This window comes from Solenopsis invicta, chromosome 4 (genome assembly GCF_016802725.1).
Source record: "Solenopsis invicta isolate M01_SB chromosome 4, UNIL_Sinv_3.0, whole genome shotgun sequence".
Taxonomy (NCBI): domain Eukaryota; kingdom Metazoa; phylum Arthropoda; class Insecta; order Hymenoptera; family Formicidae; genus Solenopsis; species Solenopsis invicta.
Window position 1 is genome coordinate 17,357,199 of NC_052667.1, and position 18,865 is coordinate 17,376,063.

The window sequence follows — 18,865 nt, forward strand, 5'->3', positions numbered from 1 at the left end:
AATATTACAAAAATATTGTTTTGCTCACTTAGATTTCACTTGGATGATCTACGTGAAAAAAGACGTGGATTTTACGTATCTGTTTTCATCGAGTAACTTCGACGTTGAATCGATATCGAAACGATAGTTGAATAGTCATTGGCTGCATTCAGCAGAATCAAATTGTTGAGACATTCTTCTAGATCATCCAATCAGATTTTCATATTCAGAAGAATACACCAATAATAGCGAGCGCTCACTCAACTGTTGAGTCTGCTGAACGCAGCCATTGATATTTGTTACGCTTTCAATGTCGAATCGACCAGAATTTAGACATTCAGTTTTCGACGTTGATTCAACATCGTATCAAGTAAATATTTCTGACTACATTAGAGGAGAAGAAGGTAATATGGTACACGTTTTATTTTATTGAATAACTTTGTTTATAATTAATACTTTCTATTGAAACTTGAACGATTACGTTCGTCAGAATATTGTTTGACACATTCTAAATTCAAAGTAATGAAATATTTATTATTTAGGACACGATTTATAAAAATCTAGTGCACTGCATAATTGGTGGAAGAAAAAAAACTGGTTGTAATAGGGCTATCTATAAAAATAATTAAAAAAAATTAGTTTAGTTTAAAAAAAACACAGTACCTTGTTATAAAATTATATATTTTTGATTTTCTATTGTTTAGAATTTTCCTGCGTCCAGAAGCTTTAGAAATACCATTAAAAATTTCATAAAAAATATCATTTTATCCACAATTTTGTTTAACATTAAACAACAAGCATAAAATGATGTGTCTAATGTTTCTAAATACCGTTCTTTAGAATGACAATCAATTTATTGAAAAAATATTTCGATATAAATATTTCGATGATAGTAAGAAAGCCTTCTTCGGTCGCAGCTAGATCTTAGTGCCTATATTTATTCGTGTGACTTTTACATACTTCTTCGAATTCAACCAGAATGTGCGCCAAATTTTTTTCGGTCATGACACAGCATGTCGAATAAGAATTAGTAATATCACTATTTTTATTAAATTAAATAATTTAATATAATAATTGATGCTGATTTGCATCTACAGGGTGATTCAGAATAACCCGTTGTCTTTCAAGGAACGTATTCCTGGTCGAATTCTAAGACGATGTTTCCTTTGCCAAAAATTTGTCAGACGCTTAGATTTTGAAATATTAGCCGATTGAGTTAGCGTATCATGGATCGAATACAGATGGTACGCAGGGGCGGCGCACTCACCGTTACGTGCGGGTGTGTCGTGAGGTGCCTGTTGCGCTCAGCTGATACAACACACAAGTCTTTCTCTCCCCTCTCTCTCTCTCTCTTTTTCTCTCTCTGTCACATCACAATGCTAGCTTTAACTTAAAAATGTAATTAATTTTCTTCTTAATTTTAATGATTTTAATAAGAGAAGTGCCAGGAAATTCTTTGTACAGTCGAAGAATCGAACAAAGAATTGCACGAAATCTACAAAAAAGAGAGAGAGAGAGAGAGAGAGAGAGAGAGAGAGAGAGAGAGAGGAGAGAAAGACTTGTGTGTTGTATCAGCTGAGCGCAACAGGCACCTCACGACACACCCGCGCGTAACGGTGAGTGCGCCGCCCCTGCGTACCATCTGTATTCGACCCGTGATACGCTAACTTAATCGGCTAATATTTCAAAATCTAAGCGTCTGACAAATTTTTGGCAAAGGAAAAATTGTCTTAGAATTCGACCAGGAATACGTTCCTTGAAAGACAACGGGTTATTCTGAATCACCCTGTATATACCCATTTCCCCCTAAAAAAAATTGTAAGAAATTTATTGCGAAAAATAACACGCCATCCAGGGTTCGAACCCGGCTCCTCCGGAATTTCCGGTCCCAGTGTTTTACCATCTCGACCACTGGGGCACAGTAATATTTCTGGCAATTCGTATATGAGTAACAACGCATTTGAGGCGCGTGATTCAAATTACAAATACGAGGTGTGTTCAAAAAGTATCGCGAATTTTGTGTTTTTTCAAAAATTATTTATTTATTCATGAATATCTATTTTGTCCCCTTCAAAGTAATCCCCATGAGATATTATACACTTGTGCCAACGGTTTTTCCAATCTTCGAAGCACTTCAAAAAATCATTTTTTTTTATCTTGTTCAGCTCCTCCTTCGATGCCGTCTTTATCTCGTCAAGCGTAGCGTAACGTCGTCCTTTCATGGGCCTCTTCAGTTTAGGGAACAAGAAAAAGTCACAGGGGGCCAGATCTGGGGAATACGGTGGCTGCGGCATCATTAGTGTGTTGTTTTTGGCCAAAAAGTCGCGCACAAGCAACGATGTGTGAGCAGGGGCGTTATCGTGGTGCAAAAGCCAATTTTTGTTCTTCCACAAATCCGGGCGTTTCTGGCGGATTGCTTCGCGCAAATTGCGCATAACTTGCAGGTAATATTCCTTATTGACCGTTCTACCCTGTGGCAAGAACTCATGATGCACCACGCCCCTGCAATCGAAGAAAACTGTCAGCAAAACTTTCACATTCGACCGAACTTGGCGCGCTTTTTTCGGTCTTGGTTCGTGCGGCAGCTTCCATTGAGATGATTGAGCTTTGGTTTCCACGTCATAACCATAAACCCACGATTCGTCACCAGTTATGACCCTCTGGAGCAAATTTGGGTCATCGCGGACAGAGTCCAACATCTCATTAGCAATGTTCATGCGATGCTGTTTTTGGTCGCAATTGAGCAATTTTGGTACGAATTTCGCGGCGACCCGTCTCATGCCCAAATCATTGATAAAAATCGAATGGCACGAGCCAATCGATATGTTTAGGTCCTCAGCAACTTCTCTAACGGTGATTCGACGATTGGCCAATACCATTTTCTCCACTTCATTAATTTTTTCGTCTGTTGTTGAAGTGCTCGGGCGTCCGGCACGCTCTTCGTCGTTCACATCTTCTCGGCCTTCTGAGAACATTTTGTACCACCGATAAACGTTGCTTCGGTCCAAGGTAGCTTCTCCGTATGCCACAGTCAACATTCGGAATGCATCCGCGCACTTAATTTCGTTTTTCACACAAAATTTGATACAGGTTCTTTGATCCATTTTTTTGAATAGGTAAAAATCGAAGACGATCCAAAAGACGTGCAAGCAAAGCAGCTGTCAACAATTAAGTGAACATTCAAAATGGCCGAGCTTGTCGGCATAAGTGAGAGATATGAGTACCAACATAACGCCACAAAAAGATCGAAATTCGAATATACGTAACCCGCGAAAATTCAAAATTCGCGATACTTTTGAACACACCTCGTATGTTTTTGGACCGATAGTGTAACAACATTTAAATTTATGACCGGAAAAATTTTGGCGCATATTCTGGTTAAATTCGAAAAAGTATGTAAAAGTCACACGAATAAATATAGGCACTAAGATCTAGCTGCGACCAAAGAAGGCTTTCTTACTATCATTGTGTTGTTACACTATCGGTCCAAAAATATATTTGTAATAAATATTTTGCTTAAAAAATCATATTAACAAAATTCCATGTTATTGATTTGACTTTGTATAACTCGAAATGTATACGGTTAAATAAAAAGTTAAATAACAAAAAAAAAACACTCGAGTGTATGTACCTTCGTGTGATAATACACTCAAGTTTAAGAATAATGAGGAAGTGTATGTAATAAAGATTAAAAGCCCAGATAGCACATGGACATCTGTCGGACATCCATCGAACGTCCGCCTGTGGACATTGGGACGTGCAATGGATGTCCAATTATGGTCTGATGGGCGTCCATTCGAAGGATGTTTGCAAATCCGCTGGACGTCCATAAAATGTTCATGCGGGACGTCCATTGGACATCCACAAACCTAAAATGGAGCATAGTTTTCAGTACCCTTCCGAAAAAAAAAATTTATTTATAAAAATTTATTTTAATGTTGTAAAAAACACTTTTCTTAATGTTAAATAAAATAAAAATGTTATTTAAAGTAAAAAAAGTCGGAAATTTTTCTGAAGAATTTTTTTTCGGAAATTTTCAAGCGGCACCCCTCCAAGTCGTAACTTCGTTGAATGTTGCTTGATATGTAAAACTACTGTGAACTGCCTGGTGATGATCTGTAAACACTTTGTGTTAACACATGTATATTAAATCAATAAATGATATTGAAAAGATGAAACATAATTAAAGCATATTATTTATATAAGCACATATAAAATTATATTCTTTTACGATTACGACATGGATGGGTGATTGCTTGGAAATTTTCAAAAAAAATTCTTGAGAAAAATGTTCGATTTTTATTACTTTAAAAAACATTGTTATTTTATTTAATATTAAAAAACGCTTTTTTACAATACTAAAATAAATATTTATTAGTAAATATTTTTTTCGTAAAAAAATTGTTAAATCTGCAGCAAAAGAAACATGTCGCGAGTAGACTTAAAAAATTTTTTACATAAAATGGACATTTTTAAAATGTCCGAATGTAAACATACTTTGTATTTGCGACAAAAGACGCATGAAACATTATACCTGCGCGGTAATAGCGTGCTTCCCGATTGACATCCAAATACGAACATCCTATAGTCCAAAAATTGACCATTAATAAACGTTCAAAATCAGACATGCAATGAATGTCCATTTTATGTCCATGAACGTGTGGACCTAAAACGGATGTCCATAGGATGTCCTGTGCTATCTGAGTATTTATCTTGAAAAAGTTTAGAAGTGCTCAAAAGTAAAAATGCCTTATAACAATTGTCAGTCATTACGTATTGGTATATTAGCATCACTATAAAACAGCGGGCTACTGAACAAATAACTTCATAAGCAATTGTTAGAATACGTCACCTAATAATGGAAATAATAGGCGTAACCGTATTGTCGACAGTAGCCATAATACTCTCTTCTCCTATATATTTTTCCTATATTCGTATACTTATTTAATACACACTATATGTATATATAATATTTTGTACCTATACTCTAATACAAATAATAATAGGCATAATATTTTACAGGCACCTGTAGAATATGGTTTAGAATTTCCATGCGAGAAATCATCGATTTATGGACACTGGAATCCATTAAGTGTTAATACAAGCAATATACCAATTGCGGAAGAAGGTACGCTGGATCAATACGAGATGGGTGATTTGAGTGGAAAATTCGGTACTTTGGATAATAAAAAGAGATACATAATGTTGTACAACGACACAATGCTGTCACTATTTGGTCCCAGAAGCATACTAGGACGTAGTGTAGTAATTCATAAGAAAGAAAAGAATTTAAGGTAATTGATTTTGATGGTAAATCTATAGTGCGACAGGATTTTTGAAATTTCCAAATACATCAAAAAAATAAAATATATGTATACAGGGTGTCAGGTAACTACCGCCCGTGGTTTCGTGGATTGATAGATCAAGTAAAACTGAGTAGAAAAGTCCTTTACCATTTTTTAATATTTGCTATAGTTAACGAAAAAAAAATTAATAAAATCTGCGAATAAGCGCGTATCACCGTGCGCAAGGACCGCCCACCGGTCGTTGAGACGTAGGCAACAGCGGCTGTGGGCGCGGCGCGGTGAGAAGGGAAAAGCAGCAGTAGCTTGACTTTATTAATTTTTTTTTTCGTTAACTATGGCAAATATTAAAAAATGGTAAAGGACTTTTCTGCTCAGTTTTACTTGATCTATCAATCCACGAAACCACGGGCGGTAGTTACCTGACACCCTGTATATAAGGTGTCCCAGACCATTGTATACAGATTATTACGATGAGGTAGAAGGGATCGAGATAAATCAAAAAGTTTGATACCATTTTGCGATATTTGCAATAATTTTTGAGTAATAAAATATCAAAGTCAGACGAATAAGAGCGCGCAAAGAGACAAGCTGTCACTCACTTGAGCCGTAGGACCGCCCATTGCAGCTCGACTGTAGGCTACTGTAAGTGGTGCGCGGCGAGGGGAAGGATAGCTTGGCAGCGCACCGCTCCCTCATGCCCCCGCACCGTGCCCAGGTTCGCGATGCTACGGCTCAGGTGAACGATCGCTTGTCTCTCCGCGTGCTCTTGGTTGACTTTAATATTTTATTACTCGAAAATTATTGCAAATATCACAAAATGGTATTATATTTTTGATTTATCTCGATCTCTTCTACCTCATCGTGATAACCTTTATACAATGGTCTGGGACAACACGTATATAATTTATTTTCCCTTTCGTTATAACATTGATACCTCATTTATGCATTTAGATGGGCATGCTCTACTGTAGAAAGAGGATATTCTCCAACCGATGCCAGTGAGTTACGTGCTGTAGCATCATTTCACCATCCACAAGGCTTCGTGTATGGTTATATAAAAATGGTAATTTGTCACATGAAAATTTTATATACAAATTTTACATGAAAAAGATTTTCGAATAAAAGAACTTTTGCACTACTAAAATCCAAGTGACAATATAACTTTTTTAAAGAAAAATCAAAATGGCATGTACTTTTCACGAATATAAGAAAGAAAGGTGTGTAAAGGTGATTAATTTTGAACCTGGATCCCTCCAATCATCCGGGAAGAGTGTCTTAGTCAGTTTGACCGTCGAGGGACATTTATCGCAATAATCGAGGATGTAAAAATGAGCGTCTTTTTCAACTGACGCGTGTATACAATGTAAATAATCTAATAAGACCGGGAATTGTAATAACAAATTGAAAGAATTAATACAGCATTACCACGCTCAATCATTTTTTTCTAGGTAAATTTTATACACGTTCCTTTATAGTTTGAATTGGCTGTATTAGTTTAAGTTTATCTTTCTTTTTCCAATGTCAAGAGAGAAAAATGAACAATGAATTTGTGCAGCCGGTTTAGATAAAAAGAACAGGAGTAATATTTAGATATACAAAATACGTTCGCATTTATTTGTCATTGACAACACGTCATTTTAATGTAATGGTAATCACGTAATGGTATCATTTTAGTATAAAAAATCACGTTATAATTACGTTCCATTTAACAAGGAGGTGCTACAAATTGTAAAACATGGAATCAGATGAGCCTTAGTTTATTTGAAAGGGGGGATCGAGGGTATAAAAAGTGTCAAAGCGTTTGAGTGCATGGGCCTTCGTTTCAGAGAAATTTGCATGTGAAGTTTGGCATTCGCTGCGCTGTGCATTAAGTACTATTGTGCGGTAGGTTAAAGCGTGAAGCGCAGTGCCAGAGAAGACTAGGTGCGCGCCTTTTATTTTGTCCTCGTCGGCCGCGTGTGTTCAAAACCTTCCAGTGCCAATTTTTTTTCAATAATGGCTACATTTATCAATCGTAATTAATTTTTATTATTCTTAGCAAAATATTAATAGTTATATATTATTTGTTATATGTAACAAAATGTAATAATCAGAAAGTTTGCATATTTAGTCAAATTTATTTATTTATTTTTATTCATTATACAATTCTGACATTGCTGTACATTGTTTTGATATTATTGTCGGCGGAGAAAAAACAGAATTGAATACGCGATATGATGCAATCAGAATTCAATCGTTAACACACTATTTATTATCTGCGCCGAAATTTGAAAATATGCTACAATTTGCTTGATACGCGTCAAAGTTAGCACATAAACGCGAAATTTTTAATAATGTGAATCAATTATGTTTTCCTGTAAACTTATATAATATTAAATGTTCTTGTAAAACACGTTATTCTTTTATACAATGTTCATGGTGTACAGTCACTTTGTTTCCAATGCTTTTACATAAATTTTCACCCACAACATTGTACAATGTGAGAATTGTGTAATAAATGAAAATAAATAAATAAACTTAAATAAATATGCAAACTTTCTGATTATTACATTTTTTTACCTGTAATAAATAATGTATAACAATTAATATCTTGCTAAAATTAATAAAAATTAATTACAATTGATAAATGTAGCTATTATTAAAAAAAAAGTTGGCGAGGTTTTGAACACACGCGGCCGTCGAGGACAAAATAGAAAGCGCGCACCTAGTCTCCTCAGCCACCGCGCTTCACGCTTTAACCTACCGCGCAATAGTATTTAACGCGCAACGCGGCGAATGCCAAACATCACATGCAAATTTCTCTGAAACAAAGGCCCATGCACTCAAACGCTTTAACACTTTTTATACCTTCGATCCTCCCTTTCGAATAAACTAAGGCTCATCTGATTCCGTGTTTTACAATTCGTAGCATCTCCTTGTGAGTCACATGACGTCATTTTCACTAAAATCATGTCTTTTTTATTTCGACATTGTTTTGTTAGCTGGGATACGACATTTAAGTTTTTCTTTAAAAAAATTAAAGATATTAGCACTTGAATTTTAGTACAAAGTTTTAATTTTTGAGAAGCATAGAAACTTGATGTCTTTTTAATCGTTTTTTAAAAAAGGTAATTTTGTTTAGATATCATGCATTTTGTGGTGTTACGTATTTTATAAAGAGTATGTGTATTTAGTTGCAATACAAAACGTGACTGCAGCTTAATATGATTATAAATTTTATTATATCAGTATTATAATTTTTACAAAAATTACGTTATTTAATAAAAATTCTGATAGAACATTATTAATTTGTGTAATGAAATCTTGAATGAAAGTTATCAGGTTGATCAGAAAGTTTTCGTATTTGTATCGCCGTAGTTAGATGTCTGCATTCAAACCAGTCCACAAAAGGGCAGGAAAAACGTAATTGTTTTTAATTCACGTAATTTTGCCGTACAAATTATTACAAAGTGTGCCTGTAAAGTATTACGAGTTAGCAATAAAATTATAAATTAGAGCTTTTAAAGCAACAAATTAGGACAATTTTGTTATAAATTTAAAAAGAGCACAAAGGTGTTTTAGACCCATCGAAATTTGTGTGAAGCTTTTGGACAAGATTTAATTGTTGAATATATAAGTAGCGTTAACAGTTATTTTTTTTTATGTTGGTAACGGTTGTTGCTGGCCATGTTGTTCTCTCTCCGTTAGAATATATACATGGGCAAAAGTCCGGCAACGGTCAAATATCTCGAAAAAGATTAACTATAGCGAAAAATATGTAAGTAATAAAGTTGTAGGGTTTAATAAAATGTATCTAATGATGGCTAAAAATTTGATCTTGGGTGGAGGACAAAGATTATATAAAGATCAAATTGAATTTTTTAAATGGAATTGCTTACTTTTTATTACATAATCTTATAGCTTATCTCGAGACCTTTCTAAACCACTAAAAATAAATGTTTTTTCATTAAATATTTTTTGAGTTACAAGACTTGAAAGTTACAGTACTGCTGGTATTAGCATAACACAAGGTGCACCGCATGAAGGTTGCACGGTCGGATTTTCATCTTGTGTGTGTGTGTGTGTGTGTGCGCGCGTGCGTGCGTGCGTGCGTGCGTGAGTGCGTGCGTGCGTGCGTGTGTGTGTGTGTGCGTGGGTGGGTGCGTGCGTGCATGCGTGTGTGTGTGTGTGTGTGTGTGCGTGTGCGTGTGAGTGTGTATGTAGCAGCAGAGATTAGGACCCCACATCACTTCCGCGGTATTTAGTGACTCCAAACCCTCTCTGCTGTGTTTAAGTGATATACCTTTGAAAATATCATTTCCCACTTTCTCAATTAATCAAATATTCAAAATGTTTTTTTTCTACCGTTTGACAACGAGCTAAACGCTCATAGAAATTATTGATCACATTTCTTATTTGTCCTAAAGTGATCAGAGATGTTTTCTGTTTTATTCGGTTGCTAAGGTCTTCCAAATTACGTGGTTTTGTCGCACAAATTTTACTTTTGAGATGTCCCCAAAGAAAATAATCAAAAAAAGACAAATCAGGTGATCTAGCAGGCCATTCAATGGTACCTCTCCTACCTATCCATCGATTAGGAAAACCACGGTTTAGAAGTTCTCGAATTCTTACTGCATAATGAGGTCCTGCTCCATCTTGGTGAAACCACACGTTTTGTATGTTTGCGTCAAATAAATTTTCAATTTCTAGTATAATATGATCTTGCAATATGTTTTCATACTTTTTAGCATTTAAATTATTATCTATAAAAAATGGGCCAATAATACCGCGACTACAGATTCCTGTCCAGACATTCAATTTTTGTGAATACTGTGTGCAAAGATCACTCATCCAATGTGGATTGTCATCACTCCAATATCTACAATTGTGACGATTAACAGCACCGTTTATTTCAAATGTGGCTTCGTAAAAAAAAACAACATAATTTAAAAAATTAGCTTCATTATTTCTATGCATCATTTCTTCACAAAATTAAATTCTTCTATCACAATCGTTTTCCAAAAGTTCTTGAATGATCATCATTTTATAAGGATGATATTTCTGCCTTTTTAAAATCCTTTCAACGCTCCTGGAACTGACATTATGGGCTTGCGCTGCTTTTGGAACAGATAAATGAGGATTTTCTTGAAATGATTGTAAAACATCCAAACTATTATTATTATTTGTTGCGGATTTTGGCCTTCCGCTGCGAAGTCGGTTTTTAACTGTTCCTGTTTTGTGAAAACGTATCACTGTCCTCTGAACGGTGGATTTAGAAATAGGATTGCAATTAAGATATGTAGCATTGAATAGTTTAGCTACTTCTTGATATGATCTAATGCGGTCTCCAAATCCTTGATAAGTAAGCAGCATTATTCTTTCTTTTTTGGTCAACATTTTCGAAAAAGAAACTCTGCTGGAAGCCTAAAAAATGTAAACACAGGTGAAAAACAAAAATAACTTTGTTTTTCGCGTCTCGAGCTAGACGATAAGCTCGGCTTAGTTCTTCATTCGCTCTTCATTACTACTAGTAATTAAACTACAATTGTTACTACAATTTTATTTCGAAAAAACTTTACGCTTTCTTTCGTATGCGATAGATATATGAATCGTCAGGCGTATACGATCGCATCCCAAAAACACATGTGCTAATATCATATACAATCTTATATAATTTCATCACATACGACTTTTACGGTAGGGAATGTAGAACATTCCCTAGATAACCTGAAGTAATATCCATCCTCCTGCTCTTCTAATATTACACTTGCTCCTGTAGATACAGAATGTTATGGCTTCGAGCCACCTGTATACATAATGAGAGTTCTGTCGTTCAATTTATATTGTTTTTAACTTCGTTGACTAGTTTTAAATTTTCCTGTACATACCCAGTGAGCATTATTGAGAGGAAGAGTTCTTTAAGAGTTTTTTTGAAAGATTTCATTAATTTTTCTTAAAAATGATATCAATAAGTTATCTTTGTACATGATGTTTTTCGAAAGACCTTTTTAAAAGAACTTTTTTAAGATCTCATTAATTTCTCTTCAAAATAACATCAATAAATTATCTTTTTCCAAGATGTCTTTCAAAAGAGCTCTTTATGATGTCTATCTACAGATGTATCTAGAGTCTCAGAGGGAAGAGCTCTTTAAGTGGACTTTTTAAAAATCTCATTAAGTTTTCTTAAAAATGATATATCTTTTCGCTAAACAGAACTTCTCACAAAACATAACTTAGCTTGATCACATATGTGGTGAATATTATTAGAGCATAAAAAGAATTAGAGCGTTAATATTTTATTCTGGAAAAAGATTTGTAGGAATCAAAGAATTGGCAAAATAGAAAAGAAGATACAAATAAGTTTTAAGTATATTAAATATGTAGTTTAAAAATCAAATTGAACATATATTTAAAAAATTGTAAACGGTTATAAACAAAAGACTAGAGTTTGGGCAGTACTCACAATGCAAGTTCCTTCCTATTCAAATCAGCCTTACTTTAAATATAACTTTTTATTAAAGATATTATAAGTGTATGAATAGCTCAGTGTTAGCGTATTAGGTTACATTCCGAAATCGTAGGTTCGAATCCCGCCGGCGCCGACTTTTAAAAATTGTAAAATAGTGCGTAATTTGAATTAGTGAAATAGAAATCTTATATGCAATTTAGAATTAAGCTATAAAAATAATAAGATTGTTAAAAACTAAAAACAAATGATTTTTATTGTACGTTATTTATTAAAAGAAGAAATTTTTTTTAGCATTAAGGGAGACTTCTTGTGTGACGGGCCGTTTTCAATGCAATTTTTAAGAATTAATTTTAAAAAAATGGTTAGACCTACAAATTTAATGTTTTATACTTAAACTTATTCATCTTTTAAAAAGTACCTCAATTTTTTTCAAACCTTTTTACTCAAAATTATGGAAAATACAAATTATTTAAAAAAGTAAGTTTTAAAATCCTCCTCCATCGGGCGCCACGATTGATACGGTCCTGGTCATCTGAAATACATAATTTTTTTTTTATTTTTTTCGTAATGAATGGCTATCGTGTGAACCAAAAGAAATTAATTTGAAAAAAAATTGACAAAATGGCGGCACTTAAAGTGTAATGGTCTGATTTTTACTATAAAATTCTAACATTTCACAGTCTGAAAAAATAGTAATTTTAAAGATATCAAAACTATTTTGGTTCACACCATAGCTACATATGTGCACAACATTTCTGTAAAATTTGAAATCGATCGGCCAAGTAGTTTTTGAGAAATCATGGCGCCCGATTTGAAAAATGTCGTTTTGAGAAAAACGCGTTTAAAGTTTTGCAGGCCTTTTTGAGGTAGATAATGAATAATTTCAGTAACTTACCCTTAGTCAGCTATGCCAGGGCCATATAAGAGACCTTCCTCAACTTCAAAAAATTCGTGTTGATCAGTTTTTTCCTGTCTCTTGGTAATTCTGGCCTTCTTTGCCTCATGTGATGTGTGCTGCTCCGAACGTTTGACGCGCTCGTTGTCTCTATTATCGGCGAAAGTTTTGGCATTTTGGCCGATTTTTAGTCCCATTATGTTCATGATTTTTAAAATTGAATTGAAACCTTCATTAAAAAGACATACTGCCAAAAAAGTAGCAATTTCCACCGTTTTGGTCCCGCAGTGCAAATGTTTTGGTGCAATTTTCCAAATTAACGCATTCAGACTTTCATTATTATTTTGTGTGTATGCTCCGAGGCATCGTTCTAATAAAGTATCATTACTTAAATCTTCATAAATAGGTCGAATAACATTTAACACTTCATCATTCAGCGGTGCCTTGTCATGTGTGAAGGTAGACAATGTTCCTGCAGCTTCCGATTTACGCCATGCGCACCAGCTTGTGGACCCTTTAGGACAACGCTCGTGGTGTGGATTCTTGTCGGTCGATCTTTTATGATCAAATGTAGCCCATATAGCATTCCTCATCTCTTCAACTGACTCCGGATTTCTTTTTATTGCCAATCCGTAGTATGTACTCAATTCACTAATAATTTTGTCGGTTAATTTTCCTGCTCCCTTTCCACCGATGCCTTTGTTTTTCTTCTTAGCATTACGTAATCTCGTACCCATCCTTTTTTGTACATGTCCTACACATTCTTTTTTCTGAATTATAAAATCTTCCCCGTATATCAGAGCCTCCGAAAGAGATTTAAATGTCTTGCTATCTCCATCTCCTACATATCTCTTATATTTTACTTTATATTTATTCATCGACCGTAAAAACATTTCTTTTACCGCATCTACTTCCATCTTGCCAGATCCTTCATGATTATTGGTGCATTCATTTTCATGGGATTCTTTCCAATTTTGATACTCCACAGTGTCAAAATTCTTTTTCCATGTACTGCATGCTTGACAAAAACTTGATTTTACAAGTGCATCTATTACTTTCTTGCTGTAAATGCCAATGAGTGTAGAGACACCAAATAAAGAGCTGAAGCCTCTTTTCTTCCACGTGCCGTCTCCGGATACAATCAATTCCGATGGTGGATTACCGTGTTCAGCGTTCTTTTCTTTCTCTTCGTCGACTGCTTTCCTCGTCACGATGTTATACACGGTTTCGCTTGCACAATAGATGTTTTGAAGACATGCATAATAAGTGGTATTAGAAAGTCCTTGACAAAAATCCATGATACCGCAAAATAAATTCAGTCCGTTTATACCTATGCCTATGAGTCGCATGGCAAGAACAATTCTGCGGTTTATTTCGTAAGCGTTATCAATTAAAGGACACGAATTTATATAAGTTACACCACAGCTGCATTCTACTGCTATTTTGAATCCCAATCCAAGAGGACTTGCTTCATTAAATGTTATGTCCTTTTTGCAGTTTTTACAAATAACAAGTGCACTGATTGCAGAAAAAACCGAAAAGAAGTTGAAAATATTATAGTTATGTTCTCTATTAATACGAAGCTCATTATCTCCAGTGTTTCTTATTTTTTCTGCCGATGTACTAGCATAACTAGTCTCAGCTTCAATAGTATATTGATTATTGGTAAATTTTCGTTTAATCGAACGTTTGTAACCTCCTTGTTTACCTTTTCTCTCCATGTTTACTCCAAAAATTCGCGTCTGTTTCGTTCGGAGTACGAGAGCAGACTAATCTCAACGAACCTCTTGTAACGGAAATTTTAAACGATATTCCCCTAAGGGATCACAAAGAATCGTCCTAAGCACCATCTGGCTAGGTGTGAGAACACTACCTGATACGCAACGATGTGCTCGCCGCATGGAAAACTCGGTCGGCGCGCCATATGGAGGCTGCGTCTTTTATAACTTCGTCAATTTAATGAATTTCGTCTTAATATTTTAAAGACACTTTTTTGAGATGTCAAACTATAAAAATATGAAAAAAAAATTTTTCGATTTTTTTGACCCGTCACACAAGAAGTCTCCCTTAAGAGGATTGTCTTAAATCTAGCCTCCCATGCTTATTCGATATTCCTCTACATTTTAGAGTATCTTCTCAAAGCCGTATATAAGAGGCAATCCTTCAGAATCAAGATGGTACCACTAAAAAATAGAATATTTGTTTTCAGTGTAAAAATTTATAACAGTAACATTTTCTTGACATTTAGAAGAAGTCAAAATACAGTGCTCTTTTAGATCACATTTATAAGAAGTCAGATTGCCGTATTTTTTTAGATGTTATATATATGATGTCTTTTTTTCCTTTAAAATCGACGCATTGGATAACATAATGATATCATTATATTAGCATTCTGATGGTGTTAGAAGACGTTCACCTTTCAAAAATGCATACTTTAAGAACTCTTTTTGATAACATATTGCTCACTGGGAAGTGAGTGCTGGCGCCACCGCTAGGCGGCCACGCCGCGGGGAATCTTCTCGTGAGTCGAGTGCGGCCACAGGCGTTATATCTAGACGCCACCGCTCTCCGCTCCGCAGTCAACTCTCCAACTCATATGTACTTCAGTGAACGTTTGGCAGCTACTTGTTGTAACCTTAAGACGAATACGCACTTTCATTCTTTTCACGTGTGATGTATGTGTGGAACGCTGATTAACATAAAATTTTATATTTTTACATATAAATAATAATTTGTATTGTTATTTAATTTTGTACATAAATTAAATATTTAATTCAAATTTAATTTTTTTTAAATCTTTTTTAACGAAAAGTATGCAAGAAATATTTTTTGTAAACTAAACATTATTTATTACGTTTACATTAATGTATATTGTTTTAATAAATCTGATCTAGGTTCCGATCTTATTTTTAATCGTTTATAAATACGTAATACTGATTTCTAAAATATATGAGTTATATATATTTATAATAAAAAAGTTATGTATATGTATTATTGAGTATATATTTTTTTTCAAATGAAATGTGTACAATAAATATAAATAAAAAATTCTTAATAGTAACATTTTCTTAAGGTTTAGAAAAAGTCAAAATGTAATATTCTTTTAGATAATATTTATAAGAAGTTAAGTTGCAGAGCTTCTTTACATGACATTTATAAAAAGTCAGATTGCAGTGCTCCTTTAGATGACATTTATAAGAAGTCAGATTGCTGTATTCTTTTAGATGTCATATATATGATGTCTTTTTTTGCTTTAAATTGTCGCATTGGATAACATAATGATATCACTATGTTATCATTCTGATAGTGTTAGAAGACGTCCATCTCTCAAACATGCATACTTTAAGAACTCTTTTTGATAACATCTTGCTCACTGGGTATCCTTTGATTTGACTTATATCACATTTTTATTCTTGCGTCTAGACCCCCTTATTTTTCTTCCAATATCACAATCTATGTCAATTCTATTAGTAATAGCGCTATACTCTAAATCCTAAATTTCAAATAATTTTTCTTTTCTACCTAATTTATCATCGAACATATCTCACGCTTCGCATACCACACTTTTATTGAACAACTTTCTGAATTTTGCGAACATTTCTTTGTTTCTTAACTTATCTAAACTATCTCTAATTGTGTCCTCACCATATTTGTATATCTTACTTCAAAAATTCTTAGCCAAGGTCTTATCTACAATACTGTTTTCGATTCCGCAATAATGACATTATTAGGAGTAATATTCCTGTACCCAAGGGCCGTATGGATTCTAAAGAACTGAGCTTTCTCCAGATTAAGCTGTAGCGATTGTAAATTAGGGCTGTACACAAATAAGTCGTAATCTAGAACAGATCTAACCATGCTTTTATACATCAAGCATCAAAGCCATATTTACCTCGAGATATACCGCTGAGGTACTTCATGATATTATTTGCTTTATTCACTCTACCTTTAATATCTGAAATATGTTTATCAAATTTCAGTCTGTTGTTAAGCCAAATTTCTATAAATCTGGCCCCTTGGCTTTTATACACTCTACATTTTTTAATATTGATATATAAATTTTTATCGCAAAAGCCGGATTTTGAAAATTCTACTACTTTTGTTTTTTGGCTAGATCTAAATTTAATGTTGATAAATTTTTTGCAACTTTGTATACTGCCACTTCAAGATTAATTTTATTCTCAACTTTGTCACCACTTTGAACATAAATTACAACTTCATCCGAAATTTGCACAACTTGAACCAAGTTTTTCATTCTCTTGTGTGGAAAATCCCTATATACTTTTCCGTTTTCCACTAACTGACTATTAATAATAAAACTAGTTTCTCTGGGTTTTAACCACTTGCTAATAAAGTTGTAGATGTCTGAGGGGCACTTTTCTTCTCTTAATTTCTTGATCATTACTTTAAAATCTTATCATTATCATAGGCGGAGGTTACATCCAAAAAAGCTGCAAGGGTATAATCACCGGTGCCAAATTAGTACCCTTGATATCTGCTATCATCTTTGTAAGGTTTTCTATACATGATCTTTCAAATCCATTTTGCATATGATTCAGTTTATCATTTCTTTTTAACCATCCTAAAACCGCTCATTGATTAACCTTTCTATTAACTTACATATACATGACGACAGTGCAATTGGCCTCACTTTGTCTTTGCCTATCTTGTCAATAAAATTGACCTGATATTTACTCCAGTCTGGAGATATATATTTCTCATTCTATACAATGTTATAAATATCCAATAATAGTTTCCATTTGTGGATAATTTTTTCAGCATCAAATAATCGTTGTTGTCCAGCCTAGGGATTGAATCTCTCCTGATCATATGCATGGCCCAGAAAAATTCGTCCATTGAAAATTCATTATTCAACTCATTCGTAGAATATTCTGCTATCTCATATTTTTCATTTCTAACTTCCTCTACCCACGGTGGAGATAGATCTGCTATAGTTCTTTCAATTTCCACTTCTCTGTTTTTGTGTTGCTATGTATTCTAATTTAATTTATTTTGAACGTTTTTCAGAGTTTTTATGGTGTTCCAAACATATGACAGGCTTGTAAACTAATTAATACCGCTACAGAAAGTTATGAAATCTTCCCTTTTTTTTATTTATGATTTTCCTAGCCGTGGCCCGACACCTTTTGTATTCCACGAAATCTTCATTTCTAGATTTTTCATACACTTCGCCGGTGCACCTCTATATTTTCAGTTTGCCAATTTTATCTCTTCTCACTTGGGTACACTCGTTGTCCCACCTTCTGACTTCTTGTCTCTTGCGATTCTGGCCTGTCTTTTTTGGTTTGTAGGGTTATTAATTTTATCCGGATCCTTCCTTGAAGCAACCAGGGTGGCTTTCTTCATAGTATTATTAATCAAAAATAAAGTTCATGTAAATTTTCATCTTTTTTTATATTGCTGATAATAGCTTGTGACGTTTCTATTTCGGTCTCTATTTTATTCTGATATAGTTTTCAGTTGGGGTTTTTATTCGAGATCCTGTTAGTTATTTTCTTGTAAGGTAGAAAGCTTACATTCACATATATATCTACAGAGAAATGATCCAAACCCCATGCATCTGGTTGCTGTTGATAATTAATTTTACCGGCTCTGTTTGTAAAAATTAGGTCTATATTTGTTGCGACTTGGCCATAATAATTCATCCTTGTTTTAGTGTCATTGTTGATATTGATGTATCCCTTCTGAAATATTGGTCATATATAACCTCTCGCCATTTTTGTCAGTATTTATGCAATTCCATGCATTGTTATGGGCATTAAAATTTCCGACTATTATGGAATCTTCTTTATCTGCACCTTTAAACTTGAGTAAATCGCACCATGCCGATATTGGTTCACAACCATATGGTTTTCTATATACAGCTATTAAATTATAACTCTTAGTAATACCTTTTATTTTAACTCCAATTGCTTCGATGTTGTTTGAGTTAATAGCCCATTCTTCGATAATCTTAAATTCAATATTATTTTTAGCCAGAATTGCAACCCCTCTATTATTATCTATGTTTTGACTTTTATATGTATTAAATTCTGATATATAGAGTGGCTTATTGCGGCTAAGTTTTGTTTCTGCTATAACCTCATTTTAATATGTTAGTAGAGAACTCCGCTTTTTTATTACTAATACCTCATGCGTTTCACATAAGAATATTCGCAATTTTTAAACATAGCTTTCTCTCTCTTTCAATATCCCGCTCCTAATATCCTTTTCTTG

At 34.0% G+C, this 18,865-nt stretch overlaps 2 protein-coding genes across 3 annotated transcripts in view; one reads left to right on the top strand and one right to left on the bottom strand.

The window, feature by feature from the left end:
• The window catches only part of LOC105197011, a 255,685-nt gene that overhangs the window by 171,378 nt on the left and 65,442 nt on the right, over window positions 1-18,865 (top strand). For both annotated transcript variants that reach the window (XM_039447795.1, XM_039447796.1), the window contains exons 12-13: window positions 5,002-5,273; window positions 6,237-6,348. In XM_039447795.1, the coding sequence (XP_039303729.1) occupies window positions 5,002-5,273; window positions 6,237-6,348 (384 nt within the window). The remainder of the gene's footprint in view (window positions 1-5,001; window positions 5,274-6,236; window positions 6,349-18,865) is intronic.
• On the bottom strand, window positions 12,018-14,709 carry LOC120357462. Its single transcript, XM_039447798.1, has 2 exons — window positions 12,629-14,709; window positions 12,018-12,265 (listed from the first exon to the last, which is right to left on the bottom strand). The coding sequence occupies exon 1, from the start codon at window positions 14,347-14,349 to the stop codon at window positions 12,631-12,633; it is 1,719 nt and encodes a 572-aa protein (XP_039303732.1). The 5' UTR covers window positions 14,350-14,709; the 3' UTR covers window positions 12,018-12,265; window positions 12,629-12,630.